Genomic DNA, 27,665 nt, shown 5'->3' on the forward strand with positions numbered 1-27,665 from the left:
GTAAGGCGATTCCATGCTAAATACCTGGAGTGAATACCTTTGTAAATAAAGATGATGGTTCATGAATGCGGGAACAGCATTTATTTGAAAGTTTTTTTTTTTACTAATTAATAAAGGTTTACAAAAACAACATGTTCAGCTACAGGAAGGCATTTTATTGGCACTTGGAAAATGTACTTTACGCAGACTGTGATACTGTGATACTTGGATACTAATTATTTGCACTATTAAGTAGTTTAGAAGTTTTTTGAAAATAAAATACCAACAAACTCTACAGTATAGCTCCCAGGGACCTTCGTAATCAAAAACAATCACAATGATTTTTTTCCCCCGTTTCTCCTAATATCAGTGCATCCCCTAGCTCAAATCTGTTGATAGCTTAGGCAGGGCATGAACCCTCCCGCTCCACGGATACACGATACGATGCGTAAAGACCAAAACGGAGCTTTCAAGAAGGCGGAGGCGATATGTGCAATTTGTTCAGACGAGGCGACCGTGCAGCCTCGCTTGTTCAAGGTCGGCGCTGCTTCTGAAGGCAGCAGCCGGCTGTGCGTGACAGAGGCGTCGCCTCTCCGCAGTGACGCAGCGCACCCCAGCCGAAGCGCAGCCTGTTGAGCTGCCGGGAGAGGGCTAAGCTCCGAGATCCTGCTCCTGTCAGCTTCGGGACGGAAAACTTCTTCTTCTTCTTTTTTTAAACTCCAAAAGGACATCTCGGCACGCGTCAGGCTGAAGGGAAGAGCGCGAGTGAAATCATGTCTTGGTGCTCCGAGATAGAGAAGAACTCCACCGAGGATGATTGTGTGGACTCGGGAGCTGAGACCGGAGGGTGAGTCGAGACTAGCGGGGTACAGCCGACTAGCGGACTACGAGGGCGAAAATGTTCTGCGCGCTGGCTGCAGCCTTTTTTCTCTTCTCTCTCTGTCGCAATCACTTGGACCGATACTGGAAAAGACCGGCATAACAGAGCAGCCGAGTTTAGTGTACAGATCCTTCTGTCTCCGAAACCACGTTAAGGTATTTTGACAGCGCACAGGCTGACGTAAAGTTCCATCTCGAAATTGTTTATGAGCACCAGAGAACTTTAATAACTTTTTAAAAGCCGCACTTCATTAGCTGAAGGATAACCTCATCCACCTGCTGTGCGCAGTCACAAAGCAACAAACATCTGGCTAAAGCCATGCTCCATGTCGGATGATAACGTTATGATGTATTCGCATAGATGCGCGGTTTTGTGGAAATACATACGACGCAGAAGGATTTAACGTTCTGACATGTATTTAATGTCCGTTTGCAGCTTTGGTTACTAAGCAAAGATGATTGGTTCTGTTCCTGGTGTACTGCTAGGTATGTGGCTGTTAGAGCAGTTTCTGAATGTGCTGGCGAAGGTGGTTCTGTGTGTGTTAGTAAGTGTAGAGCAGGGGTGGCCAGCCTTGGCTCTTGGTTTCATTTTGAGCCTCCCAATGAATTCATTACTGAATTGATTCTTAATTGCTTAATTAATCCTGATGCTGAAGAGCACTCAGATAATACAGTAGGATTGTCTTTAGGATAGACTCGCAATGCAGTGGAATTGAAGAGCCAAGGTAGACCACCCTCTGTTTTAGAGACTAGCAGTCTGTAGGATGTTGATGTGCTGTGATTACGTCCTTGATTCTTCGTGAGTGTAATGAAGAGGGAAATGACAGCTGTGTTAATTTTAGGCATGCACTCCTGGTACCATGCAGTTCGGTGTGATTCACAGCCCTGTAGTTTCATGTGACCACCTGTCAAGCACACATTATTGATGTACACTTGAAGTGTACTTCAAGTGGAAATCTCAACTCTATAAACTTTACAAAGCTAGTGAAAACATTTTTTTTTCAGTACAACTCTTCTCAAATATTTATTTTCCATCATAGATGCATATGTTACCATAGGTTGGAAAGACACAGGGTTAGGTTAAGATTGATTCTTAAAATCATAATAACACTTCATAATAACTATGTCTTCAGCATGGATATTCTTTTAAGAGCACTTTACTCATTCCTGTGTCACTGCCTGTGTTAAACTGTTGAAGATACCTACTATCAACCCAATGAGGAGAGTGAGCTGAAAGGCATCCTGTTATTGGTAAACATTCTTCCCTTTTTATGTTTCTCTTTATTTTCAGTCTCATAGTGAGGTTATTTTGCTTTCTATTATTTTATCATGGCTTAAGCAATAATAAAGCTGATATGGCAAGTGAAAAGCTCATTGTCAAAGTCTGTGACTGGTTGACAGAGATGCCTCTCCAGATGGCCAGTGACAGCACACATCCTCTTTAAAAAAAATAAAACACACACCCCGATCATTTTGGTACCCGCTGTGCCAACGTCATTATGCAGATTTGCTGGATAATCCTTTGAGAAACAATGGTTTTTCTCATTAGTGTCAGAAGGAGCATGTTTGTTTTTCTGTTCTATTCTGCCAATAGAATGCTTTGTTTTTTACTTTCACACGATATCAGGTTGTTTATTGGCTTTCTCTCATCTGTGCAAAATTTACTGCTTGAAATATTTGCTGATGTTTAGCTGTGTATTCTAGCATGTATAAGGTCATCTAAAATGTTCCTTTTCCCTGAGATAAATGGATGATAGAGAAATTCTGTATAGTAAACAGTTTTCTAAAGATTCTAAGGTTTATTTAATCAAAACCTTAACCTGTAAGTGTCATGAATTAGCCCAACAGTTATTAAGTATCCATAGTATTAGTTTTTCAGGCCTTTTTTTGTTAGGTTTGTATTCATTAAAAGCACATGACAAATTTTGGCATTATTGCGTTTTCTTATGTAGAGAGTTGATAGAATATAAAATACAATGAAGGGGAAAACAGAGGCTGTTTTTAATCTGGGTTCAGGTGATGTACCTCTTTATGTGCATTTTATTAGTGGGATCATAAAAATTCAAGACCAAATTGCGTAGGTTACTGCCGTGGGTGACTCATAACAATGTTTTTAGTTGTCCATTCCAATAAGGGAAAGATATAATAGTTAAGATAGAAGAACTGTGTGTTGGGGCACCTGTTGATGATCTAAAAATTAAATGTGTCTGAGTATTTTACGTCCACCAGGAACACGTTGTGTTCCCCGAGATTCTGCAGCATTCTGGAGTGCATGAGTATGATTTGGCACAACACTGGAATCTTCTAAACATTTGGGCCTGAAGTTCAAAGGCAGAACATTAATGAGATGTGCCAGCTGACTGCGCTGCGCATTGCACCTTGTGAGCTGGACAGGCACTCAGTGTAAATTGGAAGCTTAGGACAAACATTGTTTTGCTAATCCAATCAGAAGAGAGTCTCTGGACAGACTCCTCTCTGCCTTTCCCAAATGGGTTTGATGAGGACTTAGAACATTTTGTAATGCAGGATAATAGGATGTTAGCCAGCTTATTCATGGGCACACACTCAATCCACTTGACCAGCAGGTTTCCAAAAATAATTAACTAAATGCAATGTTTAACTTAAACTGCCAGAACAGTTGTATTCAGCAGAAGGCATCAGTTTGTGGTATGATGGGAAAAAAGAGTAAAGTTGAAAAGAACAAATAAGTTAAATGAAAATCCAATAAAGGGCTTAGTTACCCATCCCTGTAGCTAGGTGTGTTTGAAAAATGGCAGTGGCATGCTTTGGGACATACAGGAATCTGATACTGCTGTTTATCTTCATGTCTAATGAAAAAGGAAATCATATCAATATTGGCATCATTTAAAATATGCAGGATGTTTTTCAAGAGAATATTCAGATAGCAGTAACCACGTGTTCAGGCACATAACAGTTTTCAGATAGAGTGGGTAGGACAGATTCCCTCAAAAGTTTTTCAACAAACATTTTCTGATCAAAAATTCTTCAGATTACCCTTGAAAGTTGAAACACAGTTATGGAAGAGCTTTAAAGTAAGCCTGCATTCATGCAGACACCAGAACAGAATCCTGATGACAACAAAGAACTTGAAGGTTTGTGTACCTGACCTGTGAGCAGCGATTATGAACTCATAACCAATATCACAACCTTCAGTTTCATTTGTTTCAAGTTTTGCGTTCATTTAACCTTTCAATTCTCTACATGAAGAACAAAAAATGTATAATTTTACCATGGAACACATACTGTAACTGAATATATGTTTAGGATTAAGAATTTAAATCTTTTAACAGGGTTACTTCAGCAGAAATATTTACAGATTGCGATATTTCAGCATGTCCTTGTAAACGTGTAAAAGCCGTGTGGAAGTAGATTTTGTACACTGTAAGACTTGGACTAACAAGGGGGGATCTGTTATGTTTGCACAATTGATTATGGAGTTTTCTTTCTAAGGTATTTGTGTTTGGGATTATGCAGAATGAAAGCAGCACACAAGAGGTGTTAATCCTTTGTTCTAAATCTCTCTTTCCTGTCCTCTTCATTATCAGTTGAGACAGTGTTACATGCCATTCCAAACTTGTAATCTTTTTCCAGAAGTTTTCCCCTTAATTAAAAGGAATCATTATTGTTCACAGACCAATCCTTTGTTAAGAACTCTGTGTGAGAAGACAGTGGCCTGTTCTATCAGGAGAACTATTGAAAAAATTCTCAAAATGTTAAACCAGCTACTATAAGGTATTAACACCAAGTTAACACCATTTTTTTCCCTTGAGCAAGAGCCTGAAAAAACATGTTTGTCTATTTAAATAAAAGATATTTGTCCTTGTATTATCTTTAAACTCACAATAGTGTCACTCAGAAATCATAGTGAATCATAATTTGTCAGTTTCTTTAATGACACAATTATTTCAGGAAATTTCGAACTTCAAAAGATTTGGACAGGTTCCAGTATAAGAGATTTTCTTCAGATCTCTATAATGTTGTTAAGGTGATCTGGTCACCTAGAAGATATAAATTTAAATATAAAGCAGAGGAGAAGGTGTAGCCCCAACACTAAATCACAACCTCACTTCTCCGAGAATGTGAGCTCCGCACTTCCAGACCCTGAGGAGTTAGCAGAGCTGGACAGAGAGCTTCAGTCTACGAAGTATTATCACTTTCAGTCTGCTTGGGGGAAGAGCTCTTTAAACACGCCAGACAAAAAATATACAACTCACTCCCCGCCTCAAAGAGAGCAGGAAACTGAGTATGCTGCCTGGTGCTACTTCAAATTCGCCATGACAGTGGAAACAGGAATTGCTCTGTTGGGGCGGAAAAGAAAAATTGATGCATGTGGACCTGTGTTTTGTTCATTGTTCTGTAAACTGGTGTCAAACCTCTTCTAAAGGTCCTGGCATATTTTTGGAACACGTCTAAAGCAAACACTAGGACATTGAACATTCGACTCTTATGAAGCAGGGTGCGCTCCATTGAGTGCCTCCAAACTGGAATTCAAACCCTCTTTTTTGGGACCCAATAGGACCCAATCGCTCCTGTCTAGTACTGCAGATAATGTCAAAAAATGTCTGAATGCCCTGCGAAAAGAATTCTGTTAACTAAGTTTCAATCAAGGAATATTCCAAAATGGTCAGAAAGGCCACGTATAGGTCATATACATATTATAGTACAGATACTTTACTAGGTTTATACAGACGCCCCTTTTTATCCAAATCCCGAGTTAGCAGAGGTGAGTTGATTGAACGCTGCGTTATTAAGCGTGCTCACCGTTAATTTACATTTTGAGTTGAAGATTTTTGTGACAGCACCCAAAGCTCCCCAACACCATGCCAGTCAGAACCAAGGTTTCCTCCACATCGTCTGTTTTTAAATGAGTGTTCATGTGCGGGTGAATTCGACCATCCGCCCAAACATCATCGAAAAACCAGCTGCAAAAAGTGAAAATGCTACAGGGTCCCACACTTCTACAAAAACAGACAGACTCCAAGCACCAGCAGCAGTGTTCTCCAAATATTTCCTTTGTTATCTATGGCTTTTTAGGTCAGTAGCAGGGAAAAAGGTGTTTCACCGAAGTCTTGGTGTTGGGCTTTCTTTTTGTGGAGTCGCCTGGCTAAAATGTTAGTTAAGAATAAGCAAAGAGTAAACATTTTGAGTATGCAACCTCAACATGTCCTAACTCACAAGCCCCAGTTTTTCAACTTGATATCAAGTGTTCTGAAATCTAGCCTGAAAACTTTTTAGGAAGGATTTTAAGAACGTTTTTTTCTCTCCCGTGTTCGTCTTCTTAAGGTGACATTTTAATGCTGCAAAGAGCGAAAAAAGGTGTGTCTTTTTAATACATGCAGGGATACAAGAGGAAATATGGAGAACGAAACGTGTGGTGCAGAGAAAACGTTTATGAGGCATTATGAGATCATCTGGAACAGATGGGACTTCTGTGAGCTGACAGGTTCTACCTGAACCAGAGGAGGACCGCTGCACTGGGGACAGTACTGAGCAGCTGAAGAGTATTTAGACCAGTAACCCGCAGGATAATTCTAGGGGGATCAAGAAAGATTGGGGCCACACTGAGAACAAACTTAAACCGAATAACAGCTCCCATTCTTAAACAGCTCAATGGTAGAAGCCTCATGGGTAAAAGGCAGTCACTGTAGGCCACTGCAGTAACAGATAAACAGTCCTGTGGGAATAGCTGACTGGGGGAAGATGATATGGATGAGTCTAAAATGAATGGATATACTTTTATTGGGTGACAGGCAGGGAAGAAGGTACTGGTGGGGTGGGCTTATAAATCAAAAAATCCCTGCAAGCTAGGTACCACAAGCAAGAGGGTATAGGCAGTGTAAATGGCTATTAGGGTTCAATCAGAGTTAACACTAGGTACATAATGTAGACACCGGGGCAAGTAAGCTACCAAATGATGAGGTCAGGAAGGAATGTAGCAAAGGCAATGTTACTGTATGTTAATGGGAGATTTTAATGGTCCATGTATAATTTAGGACGCTCTAATGAGCATAACAGAAGCCGAAATGGATATGGCTGGAGTGGATAATGATTGCTTCTTGGCCCCATTTGGAAAGAAAACTACTAGGAAGCTGTTATTGGCTTTTTCTAACACCCATAGGGCAGTAGATGTGATAGAACAAGTGGGATAGCGTGATCATAGTTTGATCATTTTAATGTATATTTTTAAATCATGAAACCATTAGTGATCTGATTTGGGTATTAAGATTTGAGGTGGAATAAAAACCTCCAGACACACCAGGCCTTCAGGACCAGGATTGCCAATCCTTGATGTAAAGAGTTCCCCACAGAAGCAGCTATTTCTTTTACTCTCACTGGCATTTGGGAATAAATCACTTGTGTCAACTGTACTCGGGGGTCCAGACCTGGGTCTATCCCAACTTGTGCTATTGTCTGCCTGTCTGGGCTCCAGCTCTCTGTGACCTTGTGTTGAACCAAACTGTTATTGAAAATGGATTGATAGATGGATGTACTCAGGGGCCGAACTGTTCTTTCTGTTGCAGGTCTGACTACAGCCCAATGTCTTCTGCTAGCAGTAAGTAAACTTTCTTGTTCATGCTTGGTTTCTGCATCTGACATCGTCAATGTTTAAATCAGCTGCACCTAAAATGTGAAGTTACACCATTCAAGGGTACTCTGCATTTCTTTGTCTCCAATAACAGAGACCAGATTTGGTTTCTCTATGCATGCATGAGTTCTGCAAAACTACCTTCAAACTGTGCAGCCGATCTGTACCCGTCTGCCCTGAGGCGTGCAGAATGGGCGACGGTAGCTCTTAACAATCACAGCCTTGGTTTCATTTTGTAAAAGCCCGGCGTGTTCCACATGTGTATTGTGACCTTACTGCTGCTGCCACAGCTAGTGTGGATCACAATACAGGGATTATGTCCAATATTAGACCATTAATCTCTGCTCTAGGAAATGGAATTAACCTAAATGAAGAACAGGAAACCCAGGCCACTGACAAAAGCACAAACCCGATTTTTGTGTTTTTCCTGTTAAATCCTGGCTGTGTCTACTCTGTATTGTCTTTGGGCATTACTCAGTAGCAGATGAAAACTGTGGCTTCCAGCACACTGCTCTTCCAAACTCTGCTGGGACCCTGCACAACAATGATGTGTCATTCCTCTTTGTTTCCTGAAGATGAACCACTCAAACGCTTAAGTGAAAACTTTGCTGAAAGTAGTTCTATTGTTTTGAAAAAAAGGACAAGGAAAAGTGGTGTTCAGCTTATTAAATACAGTTTGCACTGAAGGCAATATATCATGCTTTCTTGTGTTTTGGGTTTGGCCCGGATGAGGGTCTCCACCCTGTAGCTCTCTCTCAGCTCAAAAGCTCTGCAAATTCCAATAACTTTCTCCCCTCCCTCTGCCACAAGCACTGAAGGGCCTTCTTTCATTTCTGTACTTCAAAATTAACTGGAACTGTTGGTGACATATAACTGTTATTTCAGTCTGCTGAAGTAATTGTTCTTTCCAAAATTCTGGTGCTACTGTATGTTTTTCTCCACTGAAGGCAGTGCTGTGTGGAGCAGTTCAAGTGGGCAGCTGTGTCAGCACGCGTAGGTTGCAGAGGAACAAGTAAAGGTTTATTCCCTGCCGGAAAGCGAGGAAAAGACACACAGTGTTTCGGCTGTGGTGCCATCTTCAGGTGTGAAGAATTGTAGGTGGACTCCAGTTGCATCACAGAACTTACCATAAGCATCACCCCACTCTTTCTATAGTTTGTTTTCTGCCACATTGGAAGCACAGATCCATGCATCAGGGCAGACGCTGGAATGCCGGATCCTCTAACACTTTGTTTCTCTCGAGTGGGGCAGCTGTGCTTTTCTTTCAAGCGCAGGACCCTTTGGCCTACAATTGCCGACCTTTGCCTACTGGGGCAACTGAGCTGTCACTTTTTTTACATCTGCTGGCCTACTTGCAGATCGGGGGTTAACCTATATAAACAGAGACAGCCCCTGCTCTTTGCCGTGCCTGCCTTCTTTAAATTCGCTGGGCCTGTTTTCACAGCGGGCTTCTGGAAATGTGCTGACAGTCAGACATATAGGCAGGGATGTCCATCCTGTCTGCAGAACACAATTAATCACAGTAACGTGTTTATCTGTAAGGGAGGAGAAAACCAAGAGGGGCTTTTCCCAGGCACACAAATCCTGTCTGCTCTTCACAGGCCGATCACTGCGGTCCTTTCCTTTCTCCAAGAAAGCATCAAGCATCCGAAGTGACAGGAAACAGACTTGTTTTCAAAGACCGTACATTGAAGCCTAGTTTTCTGCAAGTTAAATGTATCGTCTCTGTGTGTATTGTAACACTAGAAAAGGAATTTTCCACTTTGTGCGTTTTTTAACAAGATGGCCAAAATTAGAACTTCAGTGAATTAGCACAGGCAATTTGCAGCTCTTGTTAAAAATGCTAATTGACTACACTTAAAGTTATTTATGAGAAAAACCTCAGTATTGGGTTTATTATCCCTGCGGTAGATTACATCTAAGGTTTAGAACAGGCAATTTGCTTTTGGGGAATAGTGGGTAATTTGATATCCGTAACTTGAGATCCATCTGAGGAATGTTGCTTTCATTGAGCTGCCGCCACAGAGAAAACAAAACAAAACTTGGGGTTTAAGGGGTATGGGGGGGGGGATTGCTGGTCCTCTGATTATACCAAATTTTGTGCAATTTGCTTCAATGTTGCAGGAGTTAGCAGAAGACCTTCCTCTGGCTCTGTTTATTCAGGTCCGCAGAGACTAAATCAATGGGCCTGCTGTACTGTACACACAGCAGTGAACACGGTTCGCTGAAAAGCTGGCCATGACACGCACTCTCTCAATACTGTTTGAATTTACAACAGAACATTTGACTTCTGCTTTAACAGTCTTTCTGCTCACTTATATAATATCGTTAATGCTCTGCTTCATATTGTGTTTTGTGCCTTATAACAAACACTGACCTAGATTCTCGTGCACATGTGCTTTTGTACTTACTGCTGGGTAAGGCTGAAATATTGAGCAAAGGTTGCCAGGTTCTGGGGGTTGGGATGGGGAGTAAAGTTACAAGAGATTTTCATTTTATCGTGATTAAACATTGCTCTCGTCCTCAGATTTTTGGGACCTTATGAACATGTACTGTACTTTATCCTCTGTCTGAGAACAGAACGATCATTCTTAGTGAAACCAACGCTGTGCTGTACACTGCCCTTTTATCCTATATTTCGCTTTTCAGTAAAGTCAAAAAGCTGTGAAATCAGCTTGTATCATTACGCTCCTCGCTTGAGTTTATGAGAAACATATGTAGCTGTTTATTTTAATTACTGCGAGATGTTCTCAGCACAGGCTGAGCTTTATTTTCTTCTGCAGAAAGAGCTTTTATTGCTGCAAGGATGAAGTCTGGAGTATGATTTGCATATACAGTAAAAGCTCTGTGAATCCTGGGAGAGAATGAGCTGATTAACCCATTGTTTCCCGTACAGCACCAAAGCAAACTACGGTATGTGCATCATCTGCAGCTGCTGTGTCTGAGTTTGTTTTCAGGCCTGTCAGAGAGAGGGGTGCACTTAAAGTGCCAGTTTCCGTTTGGCAGTGTGCTCTAACACAGTTCCGCTAGGAGAGGAAGTTCGCATCATAATCCAGTTTGACAATGAACAGGAGTTATTTCAAGCTTATGTTCTGTATATACTGTACAGTAACAACCCTGCATAAAAAAGCAAGTTACTTAGTATATTTGTAAATGCTTAAAAAATCCAAGAATCTGTCCCCAACTCACTGAAAACAGTTGAGGTGCTGTTAAATGACAAATCACACATAAATCAAGAGAACAGTTAAATTTAACTGTTGCATTTTAACATCTTACATTTTAACTGGTTTATTTGACGTTCATCAAACATTGGGCAGGGGACAAATGTCAGATTTTCACGTAAAATTAAAGCTTTAACCTTTTGATTTACAGTATTACGCTTTTTCCCTAATTTCTAAAAAGATTAACAAAGCTTCTGTAAACTTTGTTGCACATGTTTGGCAGCAGAGACATTTGCAAGCTGTCAGTATCACAAATATGAGAGGTTATACAGCTCTTTCACATGCAAACACTTCAGCTCATTCTGGGTAGTGTTTGGAGACCGTGCCACCCCCTGTGTGTTAGGTTAGCTGCATTAGAATATGTTGAGACATTTAATTGGTGTTTCACATAAAATATTAAAGATCTTTATTTCAGACTTTTCTTCTTTCTATTTTAATCTATTTTCTCACTAAAGTCACATGCTTGTGTCAGTTTCATGCTCTCAACTTTTTGAAATTTCTTTCAAACACTCCTTTTCGAAAGACTCTCCTCTTTAGGAATTGAATGATCAGGAAACACACACACAATGACAACACCCCCAAAGGAGCAGCACCCTTTTCCCACTTCCGTAATTCCCCCTTGACCCCTCTGACCCCCCCCCCTCACTGAACCCATCCCATCTCAGATAGCCACACCCCGAAATTCTGCAAAACCAAAACCAGCTCAGTAACCAGGAGATAGCAGCAGGACCAGCAGTGCTGTTCTGTATCGTAGGATTCCTTCACCAAGCCACTGTAGGACACCAGGACCAGAGCGGTAGGCAGCTCCCTTTGAACATCATTAGACAAGGCGAGGGTGAGGGCCAGCTGGCACCAGGCAAAGGAGAGCGGCCACTGCCATCGATGTGTAATCGTTCTCTGGGGGACGGTAGCGTCAGCCAGTCATGCCCTTTTCTGTCGGTGTACTACAGTAGGTCAATTTACTGGTTGGTCCTGGCATTCAGCAGTAAGACGTGAGGAGATGAAGGAACACTCCACTTTAGCACTATAATAATAATAATAATTCATAATAATTGCTTACACTTATATAGCACTTTTCTGGACACTCCACTCAAAGCGCTCTACAGGTGATTGGGATCCCCTCCACCACCACCAGTGTGCAGCCCCACCTGGATGATGTGATGCAGTCATAGTGCACCAGGACGCTCCCCACACACACCAGCTCTCAGTGGGGAGGAGAGCAGAGTGATGAAGCCAGTTCAGAGATGGGGATTATTAGGAGGCCATGATTGGTAAGGGCCAATGGGAAACTGTGGACAGTGTCATATATATCCTTCTCCCAGACACTGGAACATCTGTGCATTCCCTGACCATATGGAAAAATTGTGCCTGTAGCTCCCTGGGAAAACAGAATACTCTTTCGTGTGTCAGTAATATGCATAAGAAAATGTTCCTGAGGGGTTAAGTAGGTTCTGTGTGATGAAGTTGGAATACAGCAACTTGTGAAAGGGATTTTTAAATGCATAATTCAGATGACTCCAACTAGTATCCTGAGAGATGCTCCCTTCTACCAGAGATAAGTCTCTTTTCCAACTACCGTTGATCCTCAGTGCTTTATGCAAAGAATAAAACTAGGACACTCATCCCAAAATCCTCTCCCCTGCCTCTAACACAAAGGGTGGATAGGGACTTCGGTCCCAGGGAGCTCCACGTTTGCAGAACAAAGACGTTTGCAAAAAAGAAATGATTTTGCTATAGCATGAGTGGAGTTCATGGAAGGTGCTGTACATCCCTAACAGTGTCTGAAACGTTATTAATTCCCTTATTTGAGAATTGTGAAAAAACGGGAGGACACCCTCCCCAGATAAGAGACTTGCATTATAAAAACTGGAGAATGCGAAAACCATTTTGCTCTGATTTTAATGTTGTGCCATTGATGTCATACTGCAGTTAGGTACAAAACACTGGGGTCAGAGAACAGCAGCAAAACACAATATGTCAGAGAACAGCAGCAACCTGTTGTAACCTTGGGGGAGAGTTCTTCTGTAGCTGTTGACATGAAGCTGCAGCTCCGTTATCTGACCATACCCAGTCTGGATGCAGCATAAATGACCGGGAATACATCTTGAGGACTGGTAAAGATAATCTTCCGGAGTTTGAGTTGGAAGCTGTGTCAGCACGTGTAGACTGCAAAGGAACAGGTAAAGGGTTTTCCATGCTGAAAGGCTGTGGAGCCTTCTTCAAGTGTCATATGACAAACGTTCTGCTTCTTCAAGTGTCATATGACAAACGTTCTGCTGATTTCTAATGTTTTATTGTCAAAGAATTAACACATGGCCTTCTTTCCCCTCCACACAAACAAACTGTATTGGAAGGTGAGATGTGTGGTGTTGTTGAAACTCTTAACCATTCTTCCTAAGTGTAGAGTCACTGTAGCTGGCTGTTTTGGAATGGCCTGTTGTGTTTCTCACGTCTCGGATCGCAGTTAGAACCCACAATCAAAAAGCTCAGCCTGTGGCTGGGCAAAGACTTTCAGTAGTTGCGCCAGTCAGGAAGCCTATATTTGAAATCCTACTTGATAAATGCAGTCTGAGTCGTTCAATTGTTGAGGATTTTTAGAAATCTGAAACAGATTGTTTGCGGTGTTCTGTTGTTCATGCCTACAATTAGCCATTTAGTAGCTTTAAATGCAACATCGTGTAGGTCTTTCATCGCACAATGCATCAGTTAGAACCTTACATTCAAAATCCCAGCTTTCTTTCCTGCTCTGTGAGCTTTATGGAACATTTTTATTGATATGTCGCTAAACTTAGTGGTTTTATTTTTTCATCAAGATTTGAAATAAAACAAAATGTTAAATGAACCCTAAATGCATTACAGTTGCTCTGGAAGAAACTTCAGAAGGAGCCACTTAAAGAAGCCGGGCTTTTGGGCAGGGATTAGCACTGCAATCTGTGACTGTCTGCCTGGTTAATTTGGACATCTTTTCTTTCCAAATGGCATGCCAGCAAGATTGTAATGACCTGTGAGACTGAGATCCCTACCTTACAATTCTAAGATCGAGAAACACGGCTGCACAAATTGAAACAATGGTATTGCTGCCTGTGATTTGCTTTTAGCCTGGCCAGTACAGCCTTTTAAAAATGGTATACTTTTTCCTTGTGTTTTTATTCAACGTGTACAAATATAACTGTTTTAAGTTAGATGTTTCCTTTTGCTTTTTATTCATGGTGTTCAAATATAACTGGTTTATGTCTGTTTTGTTGTTGTAAAAGAGCAACCTTTCCTTCTATACAACATGCTTGAAAACAGTATAAAAACATTGTAGCCATTCAAAGGCTGAGGGTCTCTTCTTAAATTTCAGCTGCCAGTTGTTTTTAATTACTTTTACAGACATGTATAATAAAGGCTTGCCTGACATACAGTACCACAGCCTTAATTAAGCTTATGGGACCAATCATAAACAACTAAATGTTGAAACATGAACCCTCTTCAATTATCTTACATTGTTTCTTTGTGGGGCACTATACCAGTAAGATATTGTTACCTAGCACTGAAAAAGTTAATCATTGCAACTCAGCAGGACACTGAGATTTTGCAAATACAGATGATCATTTATTGTTTTCTTTTTTTTGCAGTTTGGCCTTTGTATTTTGTTATTCTTGCTTTTGAGATCTCTTCAGGCAAGCCCGTTCCTTTCCAGATTAAAAACAGGTTGTTTAACAAATCAGCAGTTCTGTTTAATACTTCACTGCCCACATTTCTGCTCACTGACAGATTCTTATGTCATCTTGTATTGAGTCTGCCATTTTGATGGCTCTCTGCTGCTGAGCGTCTAGGCTGCTGTGGGCCCTGACGAGACCCTCTATGTTGTAAGAGAGGAAACAGGCAGGGTAATACGATCAATGTGGATATACTCACTTTTTCCTGCCATGATTAGTGTAAATAAACCCTTCATTGTCTCCTTATTGTGTCTGGTTTAATTTTAATGATTACCCACATATGCCTTTTTTTTGCCTTTGCAAGGCATTGAGTGGCTCTTAAAGCCTGAAGTATAGTTTCACCAAGTCTTCTGAAAGTGAGGCAAAAAAACATCCCTCATGTTAGAGGTCATGGCTTAACAAGGCAGAATGAATTTCCACAGAAGAGGACTGTGTTGTACTATCAATCCGTTTTTTAAAACACAGACATCCCCGGGCTCAAGTGACTCAACCAGTAAAGGTGCTGTGTCAGATTTAGGCCCTTTCGCGTGCTGACAGAGCAGGATTCTCCCAGCAGGCTTCAGTGAGCCAGGGACTCCAGCTTCCTGTGCAGCAGCAGTCTATGACCTGCCACAGGTCTTCTGCGCTTGCCGTGAGGAAGCCAGGTCAGCGCTGCTCATCCAGCCAGTGCTTGGTCTCCTGCACGAGGCTGCGGAGTCCGCAGTGAGAGAACGAATGACTGAGAGCACCTTCCGTCCTGCTGCTTTGTGCCTGTGCTGTGAGGAGAGGGACAGTCTCAGGAGGTTACAGTGAGCCCCACTGACTGTGCACAAAGGTCGGGGAGAGTTGTGCCAGTCGTTGGTCTCTGTCTGAGAGATGAACGGTCACAGCCACCGATTTCTCCCCACACAACAAAAGAGGATTTTCTCTGCTGTGTTTGTCACCTAAGATCCTAACAACGGGTTTGGATCAGCACTCTGGTGGTCCTTGTAGTGGCTTTCCCCGAGCTCTGGTGGTTATCATGGGGAGGGACTTAGAATAAAGAAAACGAATGCTCTGTAGAGCAGATGACTGCCTCTGCTCTTCCAGAGCTCGGAGCCCTTATCAGACAGTCCAATTAATAATGCAGAAAAGGCACGCTTTCGTGATTCCTGAAACACACAACACATTTCTCTGGAGTTAAAATAATCTATTCAGATTGGGATTTTTAATGACCACAGAGAATCAGGACCTCGGTTTTACGTGTCATCCGAAAAAAGATGACTTTTTACAGGATAGTGTCCCCGTCACTATACCGGGGCAGGGTGAGCACCCCCTATCGGACAAAGTAGCAACCTTAGCTTTCCCAGGTGGTCTCCAGTGAGCACTGACCAGGCTCACACCTGCTGAGCTTCAGTGGGGCTGCCAGCTGTGAGCTGCAGGGTGATACAACTGCACACTACTACACTTCACACTTCACACGCAGAGCACTGAAGGATGCCAGTCATAGTAAGCTTCTGCCCTTGCCCTTTGCTCTCGAGGTGAGCTGTCCTCGGGCGACCTGCAGGACCCCTTCCTGGTGAGCGTGCACATCATCACTGACCCGGGAAACGCCAAGGCCCTGCAGAAGGCGGCGGACAGCGTGCTCGCCTGGATCCACCCGGAGCTGCAGCTCTTCCGGGTGTCGGAGCGCGGGGCCTGGAGGAGGCCGAAGAGGCCCCGGCCGGGGGGGGGGGCGGGCCAGCCCTCTCTGGCCGTCATCCTCTTCCTGCAGGAGGAGTACGGCGAGGAGCAGGTCCTGCAGCTGCACCGCGCCCTGCGGGCCCCGCCCTGGCAGTTCCACCACACCGAGAAGGTCAACGGGCGCCTGCTGCCCTACATGCCCTGCAGCCAGGACTTCTTCACCCTGGCCGCGGGCACGCCGCTCTGGGCGGTGCGGCCGGTGCACTACGGCAAGGAGATCGTGCGCTTCACCGTCTACTGCCGCCACGAGAACTTCGCCGACATGGTCAGGATGTACCAGCTGGTGCTGCAGAGGGAGCTCGCCCAACGGCGGGAGGACTTCTGCTTCTTCGTGGTCTATGCCAGCCTGGACACGGAGGTGCAGCTCTCCCTGAAGAGGCTCCCCAGGGGCCAGAGCCCCGCCCCCACGGAGTCGGCCGTCGTGGAGTTCCGCGTGCAGGACATTGGGCGGCTGGTGCCCCTGCTGCCCCACCCCTGCACCCCCATCAGCGAGGTGCGCTGGCAGACCGAGGACTACGACGGCAATAAGATCCTCCTGCAGGTAAGTGGGAAGCCCACGGCTTCACACCTGCTTGCCTTTAGCCTGAGCTCCAGTCGCAGTTTTCACACCTGGAAGGGCTGCTGCCCCGCCCGCTGGCTCAGTTACGACACATGGCAGCTGCGTATCATATCTCTGGTTATACGCAATCTCGCATTTCCATACATCTGGGCGAATATTCAATTCCCACATTGGCCTATCGGATGACATTTCTGAAGCGTTTAAGCATCACTGCTACAGTAGATAACACTTCAGAGGTGTTCTGCAGTAAGCCCAGTGTCACCAGTGTAAATTTCAGTCACCTGCGTATGGGTGCAATAATGGGATGAGACTGGGAGTAATCTCTTGGTCAAATCATTGTTTCTAGTTTCACAAAGAAAATAGCCCTCTGACAAAGACAAAGAGTATTAAACTCCTTCTGTCATCGCGTCAGAGATATAGAACACTTATGGTCATCTGATATCAGTGTCCTGAAGGAAAGACTCGCAAATACAGTAAAAGTGCTTGAACCTCATGATTCGGTGCATGAATGACTGTGTTACAGCTCCTTTTCATGTTTAGTGTTTCTATTGTTAAGTGTGTTCATATTTGCTATTTGTAATGATAAGGGGGGGGTTCAGTGTGCTGCAGATCACCATGGACGTCTTAAAATGCATCACGTAGCTGGTCTTGTCTAGATTGTTTAAAAAGCAGGCAAATACCATATATAGTGCTAATAAAGCACCATGCTCTGTGACAGGAAACATGCAGTACTGAGCATGGAAAACAAATTAAAAGCTTGGATGCTAGACTGGAAATAAATCTTTGGAAGAGCTAAATCACGCAAAACAAACCAGCCTCTCAGTAAAATAACAAAAGGCCTTTTTTTATCTTTCCTCTCCCTCCAGGTAGCTATACTTTGCATCCTTTGTGCAAGCGTACAGATTATGATAGCCTTGCATTCCTTCCAACATACACAGCTTTCAGGCTCATGGGCCAAATTAGTGCGCAGGACCAGGAAGCTGCTGAACTCCACCGCATCACCTGCTGAAACACGATCATTTCAAAATGTGTTTTCCATAAGCCGACACTGTGAGGATGCATGAAAGCAAGGAGACCTCCTGAAGCTTTAGAGATATTAGCTCAGTGATGTGGTTTGCTTTGGCTAGCGCTGCATTCCTTTCCATCAGACCTAAATGTGGTGTGATGAATAGAGACTCCCTCGTCTCTCTTTGAGCACAGAGAGGTTGTGTAACAATACCTGCACTGGCGGCTTCAGAGGCAAGTTTATCAGCCCACAGGGAATCTCACAACAGAGCTCTGTCTGTCTGGACTTCTGGACTGGCTATCACTTACAGTGGGGATTTATATCAGCATGGAATTAGATAACAGCTTCTGAAATAAATGTGGATTAGTCTTAGGTGGGAACTGTTCCATTATGGAGATTGGAAACTGTGTGCCTCTGCTGTTCTCATCCCATCTGGGTTGCTGATTTGGGCTCTTGCCCTGGCGTCTTGGGATGCTTTGCTTTGTCTACTTCCACATTGACTCAAGAGCCTTTCGTTAAGTTGCAAAGTGTGAATGTAAGGGATTCCAAAAGAGATTCGGTGTGTGCCTCAAGTGCATGGTCAACTCATACACTGAGCTCACAAAGCAGCAGTGACATTGATATGTGTAGAATATATTTTAAATTGAGTAGCCAAATTTTAGGAGAGACATTCTAGTATGTCAAGTGCATGCAGTATACTTTCAGATGAATTGTCAAAATGGTTTGAGGGGCCAGTAAAAATCAAAATATAGATGTCACGACTTCAAATAAATGTTTAAGTGGCTCATATAAAAGAGAGGATGACATTTGAGCCATTGTTCTTATGCTAGTTTAAAGCAGATATTTCTAGTGCTCCAGCCAATACTCAAATGGACTGAAAATGTTCATCGAGAACTAAGTCACAGTCTGGCTCGACCCGCTTGTCTGAGAGCTGTGGGACCAGGAGGCCGGGACCCCCCTACAGGGTGAGGGGTGACCAAGGGGCAGCTGGACAGGAGGAGCTGGAAGAGGGACGCAGGAGACAAGTGTGAAAAAGGAAAAGGGGAATTTAGGAAATGACATTAGATAATTATTATGAGTTAGGAGAATGAACGGCAGCTGTCATCTCTCCTGAACATTGGTTATCAACACCATTTAATATTTTTTGTGTATGTACAGTATGTGCCATTCCCACAAAGATTCTGCTGAACCTCTTTTTAGATCATTGTCAGGGCATCAGGCTCATCTTTATGTGCCACCTGCTGACAGACAGAATATCCCTAGACTCAGTGAATCTTCGTTTACACACACTGCATCTGCTACATGTATGATAAGCTCATTTATATCCTAGGCTTTTCGTAGAGACAAACAGCTGGTGTTTCACTTTGTAGTTCTGCTGTGACATGCACTAATAAGATAAGCGCAAGCCACCTTCTGAAAAGGGTCAGAAATGAACTAAGACTTCAAAAGGTTACTGGAACAGCTGATCTCAGGTGACAGGAAAAGAGATTTATCAATGTTCATAGGTGTGTTTCAATATAAATGTATACTATGAGGCATTAAAATGCAACAAATGGTGGCTCCTATTCTCATTTGTTGTGTTTCTAATGCCTCTCAATATATTTCCTACAATTAATTACAATTCTTAAATCCATTGTGCATGAGAATTTTTTTTACCAGGTTTAAAGTATGAAAGGAATGTTGTAGTATTAAATATTCAGTATTAAAGATCAGCAATAATTCCTAAGAATAAGTGGGAAAAAACTGTACTCATCAGTCACACAATGCTTCACATGTTGACATTTACACAATTTATTGCTTTTCCTTTTATACTGTTTGCTAAATAAATGTTTTTGCATACCGGTATTTTAGACAGCTAAATTGAACCCATTTTGATGTGAGGTCAGGCATTTGCTCTGCCGATTCTGAATCTGCTGAAAGAGATGTGCTGTTCTGCATTGCTTAATGTTGCATGAATAACTAACTGCCAGAACACTGGACCATTGTCAGCACAGGGACAAGGGATCTCTGCGCTCAGACGCGCTTAGCACAAACTGTTTGAAATGCCAGGCTGAGCCCGGCGAAGGCAGAGCAAGGTAAGATAAAGGCACGAATGTTTCAGCCACAGCCACCAGCTGAGTGCAGCACTTCCTAACATGCAGAACAGCAGTACACTCCAGGCGGTCTATAAGATTGGGAAAGAAAAGAGTAATTTCACTCTTGATAAAAATGTTACTAATAACTGGAATATTACCAGTTAGTTTAGTTTAGGTTTATTTTTTTTATTTCCAAAACCTTCCTTTGAGGGTTCTACATGACAAGTAGTAATGATTAAGTACTTTTAAAAAATGTTCATTTTTATTAATCAGTGAATGGGTTACCTTTCCTCAAGCACTGGCAAGCACAGAGTGTAGAGGATTGTCTGAGACCACAGCCCACATGGTCCTGTATATTTAAGATTTAAGAGTGTATTAATGCCCTGAGAGGAAAGTAAAGCACAGAGGAAGCTCGGAGAATAAGAACAGTTATGTCTCCCTGGGAATTATTATATAGCTCATTTCCCTCCATTTTATTTTTAAAGAAAACACAGTAGAAGTCAGACGTGTGTTTTCTTGCCAGAGTGAAAGAAGCAGGGAGGTACAAGTATTGCTCAGAACATGTAAAAAAAGGGAATTAAACAGCTCTTAAAAGGAAAGATATTGTTGCTCTGTAATTAGTTAGGAAAAGACAAGGGCAGACAGATAAATTCCAGGGACTGAAGGAGCGCCCCATGCTGGACAGGCTGAAAGAACTGAGCAGGTGCAGTCTTGAACAGAGAAGAGTATGAGGGGACATTGCACAAGTATGCAGACGGTACAATCCGGAAGTAAGTGGAAACGGACACAGGGAGGAGACGACGAGGAGCTGGGCAGGTTGACAAACGGGGGCGTGACGGCCGTGCGCTGGTGCTCGGGGGGGCGTGGCTGTGGCGAACAAGTCCAGAGGGGTCCAGGGGGTCATCCAGGGCGAAGTCCAAAAGTCCAGAGCCGGGTGACCCCTTCAAGACGAAATGAGACGAGACTTAAAAACCGGTGAGTGGGATCCGGTGCAGGGACGGGGAATAAAAACGGGTTAACGAGGCCAGGCGCTCCGGGCCCCCAGATGGGCAGGACACCGTGGTGAAGCCTGTGCCGTCGGTCACTCCAGGACTTCCGGGCGGCCATCTCCCAGTGCTGAGCCCAGAAGAGTGAGAGCACCAGGCTTAAATAAAGAGGGGCTGGACAGGAGGCAGGTGCACATAATCTACAAAGGGAAAGAGCCGGAGCGCCCTTAAGAGGAGGGATTACGATCCTCCAATGGCATTGACAAAGCCAATCCAGAGGAGTGAACACTGAGCGCAAACCACAAGGCACAAGTGCAATATTCTTAATGCAAAGGGTTGTGGGAGTTCGGGAACAAGCTGCTCTACCATGTTGCCGAAGACGATACCCTGGCTTCTTCCAGAAATGGCCGGATGTGATCCTCACAGTGTGCCCACCTTGTGAAAATAAAATGGTATATGATTGTGGTCTAGCCTGTCTGGTCAAAATAGCACACAGTGTAAACCGTTTTTGGCGATATTAATACGAAATTCAGTCACTCACTCCTCAGAGCGCAATGAAAAGACGAGAGCTCTGCGCTTCCTGATCTGACCCAGAATTTGAGTTGCTCTGCTTGCCGGCAGTGGTGGTTTCCAAGCTTTGGCCTCAGTAGTGGCTGAGAAGAAGGCACAGGGCATCGCTGCCTTCACTGTGTCACCCAACTTCACTCGTCTAAGTGCACAGCTAACCGTAGCATGTTAGTTAGTGCTAGCCGAGCACTCGTGGGAAGAACTCCATGGGAAGAGGTAACAGAGAGGAAGAAACCATCCCTGCACTTAGATGCGTGTCTCCATGAGTTACCATTCTTAACAGGGGATGCGCCTTGTGAGTTTAACCGCAACCAAACCAGAAATGGATAACACTGTATCTCAGCTTAACTGGGCTTTTGGGCAAAGATCTGCAAGGGCAAGCGTTTATTTACATTTGAACTGTCAGGTATCAGTGAGCAAATGTTTGAAGGATAATGTTAACTGTAGGTATGGGGATGTATTTTGATATACTGTACAGTACTAGTACGAATTAAATCAACGCACTGCACATTGCGTTTCGCTGCACAATAACAACCATTAATTTGACAGTGAGGTCAGTTGATAATAAACTGGGAAACTACTTGAAATTCGGGGCCGTCTGTCGGTGGAGGCTCCTGTTATATTGGGGGTAACAGGAGGTGGTTTACATTGATCTGTGTCCGTTACATTTCCCAACTGTCTGTCTAATTATAATGCTTCCTGCTGGAAACCTGCCAGAGAGTCATTAGGAGCCGGGGTGTGAGAGTGTCCACTGTCTACCCAAGAGCACTGCATCCTCAGCCCAGTTCACTACTAACTATCCGACAGGCTAGATGAATGGCCCCCTCTCAGGGGTGGAGTCTTAGCTACCCTGTCAACAGGTGGTACTGTAAAAGGCACAAAGCAAAGGACGACCTCAAGGTTTCTGACTGAGGACCAGAGGGAAGGCTTGGCTCACGCCCAGGAGTCGGACGCCAAAAACTCGAAAACTCTCTGAATACACGATGGTACCCTGGTGCTCGGTCTCGTTTGTCTCGTGTGTCAGTGTTTCCACTGAGAGCGTGCTACTGTGTGCCACAAGCAGCAGGCCTCCCCAACCAAGGGCCTCTGGCCGTTTTAAGGGCCTGCCCTCCCTCTTCTGGAAGCAGCAGGTCTCTACATCACAGATCGAACCTCTTTATTGATGAAGAAGAGGGAGAGGAAAGGAGAGGAGCCATGTTAAACTGCGCTTCCTACTCAAACTTCATAAAATCTTGAGAGAACAGTTGGAGTTTCCGATCTTTGCCAGTAGTGAGTGACGATGCTCAGAAACAGGCCGTCAGGATGGACTGATTCTGCAATCAAAACTTTTCTTAATATTGTGATTACGGTACTTGGTTAATTAAAAATACGTTTAGTGCTTACTCATACCGAAACTAGCTGGCCACTCTGGACAAGCGTTGGTTAATCTGCTGTGCTTGAGCAATCGAGTTCTATCTCCGAGGTACAACAAATACAATCCAGCCGTTTTGAGTTGGAAACTGTTTCCAGGGCCCAATTAGTGCTGAAGTAGAAAGTTGAGATGTTCTTAACTGGAAACAGGAGAGAAACAGTAGGTCGGATATTTATTCTCTGTTATTCCAGCGGTGCACTGAGCCTAGTGATGTGATTGCACAGAAGGTCACATTCCAATGAGAATAACAAGCAGGTCCATTCAAAACACTCCTCTGACTAAAAACAATGCAATCTGAATAAAACATTATTTGAAGAAACATGCCCATAAATAGGTCCTTTGTTTATTAGTGGTCTGATAGTCGTTACCAGTGTGGCCAGTGTGGTGTAATAGGCTGTCCTATAAGCATTTCTGTCATTGAAACTCCGATCATCCTATTATTTACATTTTACAAAGCTATCCTATCAAGTGCTCAGCAATCTCTGAAGGCCACATGCCGTGACATGATTAAATCCCTGCTGATGTCAATATGATTGTTTCATTTTGGGGGGGCTTGTGATCTGGGGATTTAAAGGGAAGACACCGGGTTTTGTCGTGAAACACTGTGTCGATTGCAGAGCAGGGCTTGAGGACACCGGGCAGCAGCAACGTCTTTAGAGCTGTATAACCTGCTGCTTCTCAGGGCTCAGCCACAGCCCACGTCAAGGGAGACAACCCTGGTGAAAGGTCTCGGCAAGCTTCTCGCAGCTGGTGTGAGAACTGCACTCTGATATAACGAGTTCCATATGTCGTGTGATTTGTGAGCTACCGGGTTTGATGAAAGGGGCAGTAAAAACAAGAAACAGTAAAAACAGGTGTCACATTAATATTAGAATCACTGTACCCAGAAGAGGGTTCTGGAATCTTAAGAACGACAACAGCATTCACCAACAATTTATCGCTTGCTTTATCAGAAGGCTGAAGGAATGAAACCGTCCTCCTAGCAGTGCCGATATGTCATTCTTCAGGTTGTTGTTTTTTTAGAAAATTCTAACGGCGGTCACATTGCTGCACAGAAAAAGAGAGAAGAATGTTTTGCCAAGCACAGAGCTACATGTACAGTAATTACTCACCAAGGTTACTTCCAATTTCAAGGTGAATCGGAAACCAGTTCCTAACTGCGCTGGAGGATGCGAGTAGGAAAACAAGAGAAATGTTGTAGCAATGGCAAAAATAAAATCTCGCTCGTGCTGTAATCTCAGTTTCATCGGGAATCAGTAAGTAGATGAACACGGTCAATATTTAAATGTTAGACCACATCGTTCACATAGAAATATATATTTTAAATTGCAATGTGGACTGTAATTTCTGGTATGTATAAAATGTCTTTATAACATGTATGTAGAAAATGAGTTACCATTTAGAGTGATGCACATATTTCATGCCAAACATCAATGTTTCATACTCCAGAATAAACCCTGCCTGCTCAGTGATGAAATATAGTTAATTTTATTAATAATGTGAGGTGAGAGACTGTGTTCAGAACCAGAGCTGGGAATTCAGAGTGAAGGCAAATACATTTAAATACACTCCTGGAAGGCACAAATAGCACTAGAAATAAAACGATGCCTGAAAAGGGACCTGTGTCCCTGCTGGGTTCAATACAGATTCCTCTTTTCCCAGAACGTTTACCGGGTGGTAGTTTGCCGTACCAGCGGTAGAATCTGCAGTGGAAAAGAAAAATCATCTACGTGACATGGTTCCCCGATGGCTGCTGTGATCTGGCCCTGACTAGATCTGCCCGGAGCTGTGGGAGACCGAGCTGCAGCTGTTCCAGTCTGCTGCCCTCTCTATCCCACCTTTCCGAGTCCTTCCCCAGAATGAACTATTTCTTGCTGTGCGAACGCTAGCGAATGGCACGAAGCCGCGCGGCCGTTGCTTTGATCCGAAGACTGTCTCTCGGGCGTGGGCGTGAGGAACAGCGATCTCCGTGCGCCCGCGGTAATCTGGCTCCTGTTTCTGTGGCCCCTCCAGGTGCGAGGCTCCACCAGACTGTCCCGGCGGAGACACACGGTCGCCCAGTTCGCCCCCGCGGCTGCCGGGCCGCCCCCCGCCCCGCCGGCCGGCTGCCTCCACCAGGGCCGGGGCCCGGTCTCCTACAGGAGCCGCCGGTACCACAGGACCGCCTCGCGGGCCCGGCAGCAGCACCGGCTCTCCCAGCAGGACCTGCCGGGCGTGAGCGGCGGGGAGGGGAGCCGGGGGCTCAGCGCGGAGCCCGCGGGCTCCTTCTGGACCGGCCACCGGACCCGCTCCCTCCTGTGCCTCCCGACCGCCCACGACGGCCTCCCCGACCCCGGCTCCCGCTTCGACATCGACGCCCTGGTGGGGGCCGAGGAGACGGACGTGGACACGGGCCGCAGGGTCGCCGGTGGGGACATGTCTGTCGTATCGGCCTACGCCCGCCCCCCCCAGAGGCCGCCCCCCCGGCCCAGGCCCCTCTCGGCGTCGGGCAACCCCCTCCCCTCCTTCGGGGGACTCTGGTGCGGACCGCGGCCCCCCCCGGCCTGCTCCCCCCTCCGGGACCGGGCCTCCTCGCCGCGGCCCTTCTCTCCCCGGCCTCCGCGGCCCCACAGCGCCTCCCTCCCGCCCTGCTGGCGCCCGCCCTCCGCGGCAGACAGCGGCCAGGGGCCAGAGACGCAGGACTGCGCCCCCGGAGGGGGACCGGCCGAAGAAGAGGAGCAGGAGTTCTTCATCTAGACCTGAGCGGCCTGGCTCACGCCGAGGAGAGGAGGGGGCTCAATCATCGCTGCACAGCACCGGGGGAGCAGGAGGAAGCTCTACCCTGGACCACTCAGAAGAGAGGGGGGCCTGTTGCTGCCAGGAGCTGAAAAATTGATTTACACTCTTGCTGATGACATCTTTTTGAGCTCGTCTCAAGCACATAACTACCCAGGCCTGCCCTCCTGTTCTGAGAGATGAGCGAGGGTGACGCGCTCTTCACTAGTCGCACTGTGACACTGTTAAGTGAAATGCAGTATTAGGCAGCTCTTGGAAAGCTCTAAATAAAAATGCACTAAGTATACTGAGAAACCACTGACTAAGATGCTTTCAAAGCCATGTTTGTTATTGTTTGTGTGTAGTTTTGCTATGAAAAACATGTTACTAAAACAAATGTTACTGATCTCTCCTTCCTGTAATCTCATCTACTCCGTGAGTCGTGAAAAGAGCAATGGCAAAACAAAACAACGACAATAAACAAGACTCAGACAAGTGAAATCCAGCCTCTGATATAAAGCGGGAAAATAACAGAAGATTTTGCGAGGAATGCCATGTGAAATTCTGAAAGCAGAAATGAAAATCGGTAACAATATGCGAGCGCTTTTGATCCACAGCAAATGGGAATACATCAGAATTAGAAAACTGATGTGCTGGGAGAGAGCTTTGTATTGTTAGCTAAAAGAGCCGCACAGAACTTTGTTTAAAGCCGTTTCACCAAAACAGCCAAGTTCGTTTCTTCCTGTTGGACCTCTGTCTAGCTTCTTACGCAGGGCATGAAGCTGTGTTTAGGAAGCTAGATGGCTCTTAAACCTGCCTGAAAGCTGAGAAATGCTGAAGCATACAGTACAAACACTCAGATTCCACAGTTGCTGGTCAGTTCTGTATAACGAACAAAATCAAAGGAGGCTCGCTCAAGTCCTCATGTCTCCAGTGTCCATTTTAACCCTTCTGTAACTTTAACTTTTTAACTATAAATATAAAACTGTCTTTTGCTTTGCAGTGCACATAATGTACAAGTTGATGTAGTTATTTAAAATACGGTCCATGACAGAGTCCATATCCCTTAGTTCTGCATTACAAGTGTGTGGTCTCTTTGTCAGTAAATTCCAGATGGTGCTCAGGCAGCTCACAGCATGTGACGCTGTGGTTCATGAGATGCTGGCTCCCCCTTGAGGACACCAGTAAAAGTGTCAGACTGAGTGTGCTCAAGTTTTTAAGTTGTGGAAGAGTATGTATGGTATTGTTTCACAGAGGACAGTTTGTGTCTTAAGATGAGGAGATAAAACGGGCAGCACTGTAGAATGGCAATGAACACTGCGTCCTCCCAGCACTGGGGTCCTGGCTTTGACTCTCCACCTGGATGCTTTGTGTGCGGAGCTTGAAATGTTCCCCCTGTGCGCACGTGGATTTTCTCTAGGTGCGTTACCGTTTTCCAACTCCCAAGAGCCACACACAAGTGGACTCCCAGCCCTGAGTCCTCAATCACAGGCCCGTTGAGCTCTTTTTTTATGTCTGGGGTGGATTGTTGTCAACCCTGTACCAGTTTCTGAGTTTTGGAACTAACCTTGTTCAGGGGCGTTGCCTGAACTGTAACCGAGTGGATCTTTGCAGAAGAAACTCACAGTGGGAGGGTCATCGTGAGCTATTAGAAACTATTTGCACAGAAACAAGGGGAAGCAAGATTAGGCATCCCGGAGTTTCCGAAACACGTTTTTTTTTTCTGATACTCAGGGCTCAGTGCAAGTAAACTAAAGCCATAAAGAAGCATGCAGATCTATTAAACTGATAAGAAACAGTGAGAAACGAGTGTCCTTCAGAATTCGGTTTTGCACATGCAAATACCTCACCCGCATTACCTTACATAAAAATAAGATTTCGTTTTTTGAAATCCAGCATTTTGACACTAAACAGGTGTAAAATGTATTTGTAAAAAGGAAGTGAGATTAATAACTAATTCTGTGACAGTGACTTAACTACTAAAGCCGTTATTTAGCATGTAGCATGCAATAAAGCACAAGCTGCCAGATAGAAATCTTAAAAGAGAGTAATTAGAGATCTCTTATGCACAGATGAGACAAAATCACTCTCATTGCGTAGAATCTAACATTCACCCACAACCTGTGATGTTTGATATCCTCAGTTTTATCCGTCCATCTCATTATATCCTTACTCAGAGTTTAACCACAGAAAATGAAACTTATTCATTTTGTCACTTT

General features: G+C 44.4%; 1 protein-coding gene across 3 annotated transcripts; it reads left to right on the plus strand.

Moving 5' to 3' along the window:
* Positions 1 to 402: 402 nt before the first annotated feature.
* LOC102695296 (protein FAM124A) lies at positions 403 to 27,665 on the plus strand. 3 transcript variants are annotated; one of them, XM_006639319.3, is made up of 4 exons: positions 403 to 826; positions 7,401 to 7,432; positions 15,887 to 16,629; positions 24,706 to 27,665. In XM_006639319.3, exons 1-4 carry the CDS (start codon positions 753 to 755, stop codon positions 25,426 to 25,428), a joined length of 1,572 nt encoding a protein of 523 aa, XP_006639382.2. In that variant the 5' UTR covers positions 403 to 752; the 3' UTR covers positions 25,429 to 27,665. The 3 variants fall into 3 exon arrangements, with proteins under 3 accessions (XP_006639382.2, XP_015219930.2, XP_069035061.1); XM_069178960.1 differs by lacking the exon at positions 403 to 826 and adding an exon at positions 845 to 1,344; XM_015364444.2 differs by lacking the exon at positions 7,401 to 7,432.

The sequence above is a fragment of the Lepisosteus oculatus genome, chromosome 15 (genome assembly GCF_040954835.1).
Source record: "Lepisosteus oculatus isolate fLepOcu1 chromosome 15, fLepOcu1.hap2, whole genome shotgun sequence".
Taxonomy (NCBI): domain Eukaryota; kingdom Metazoa; phylum Chordata; class Actinopteri; order Semionotiformes; family Lepisosteidae; genus Lepisosteus; species Lepisosteus oculatus.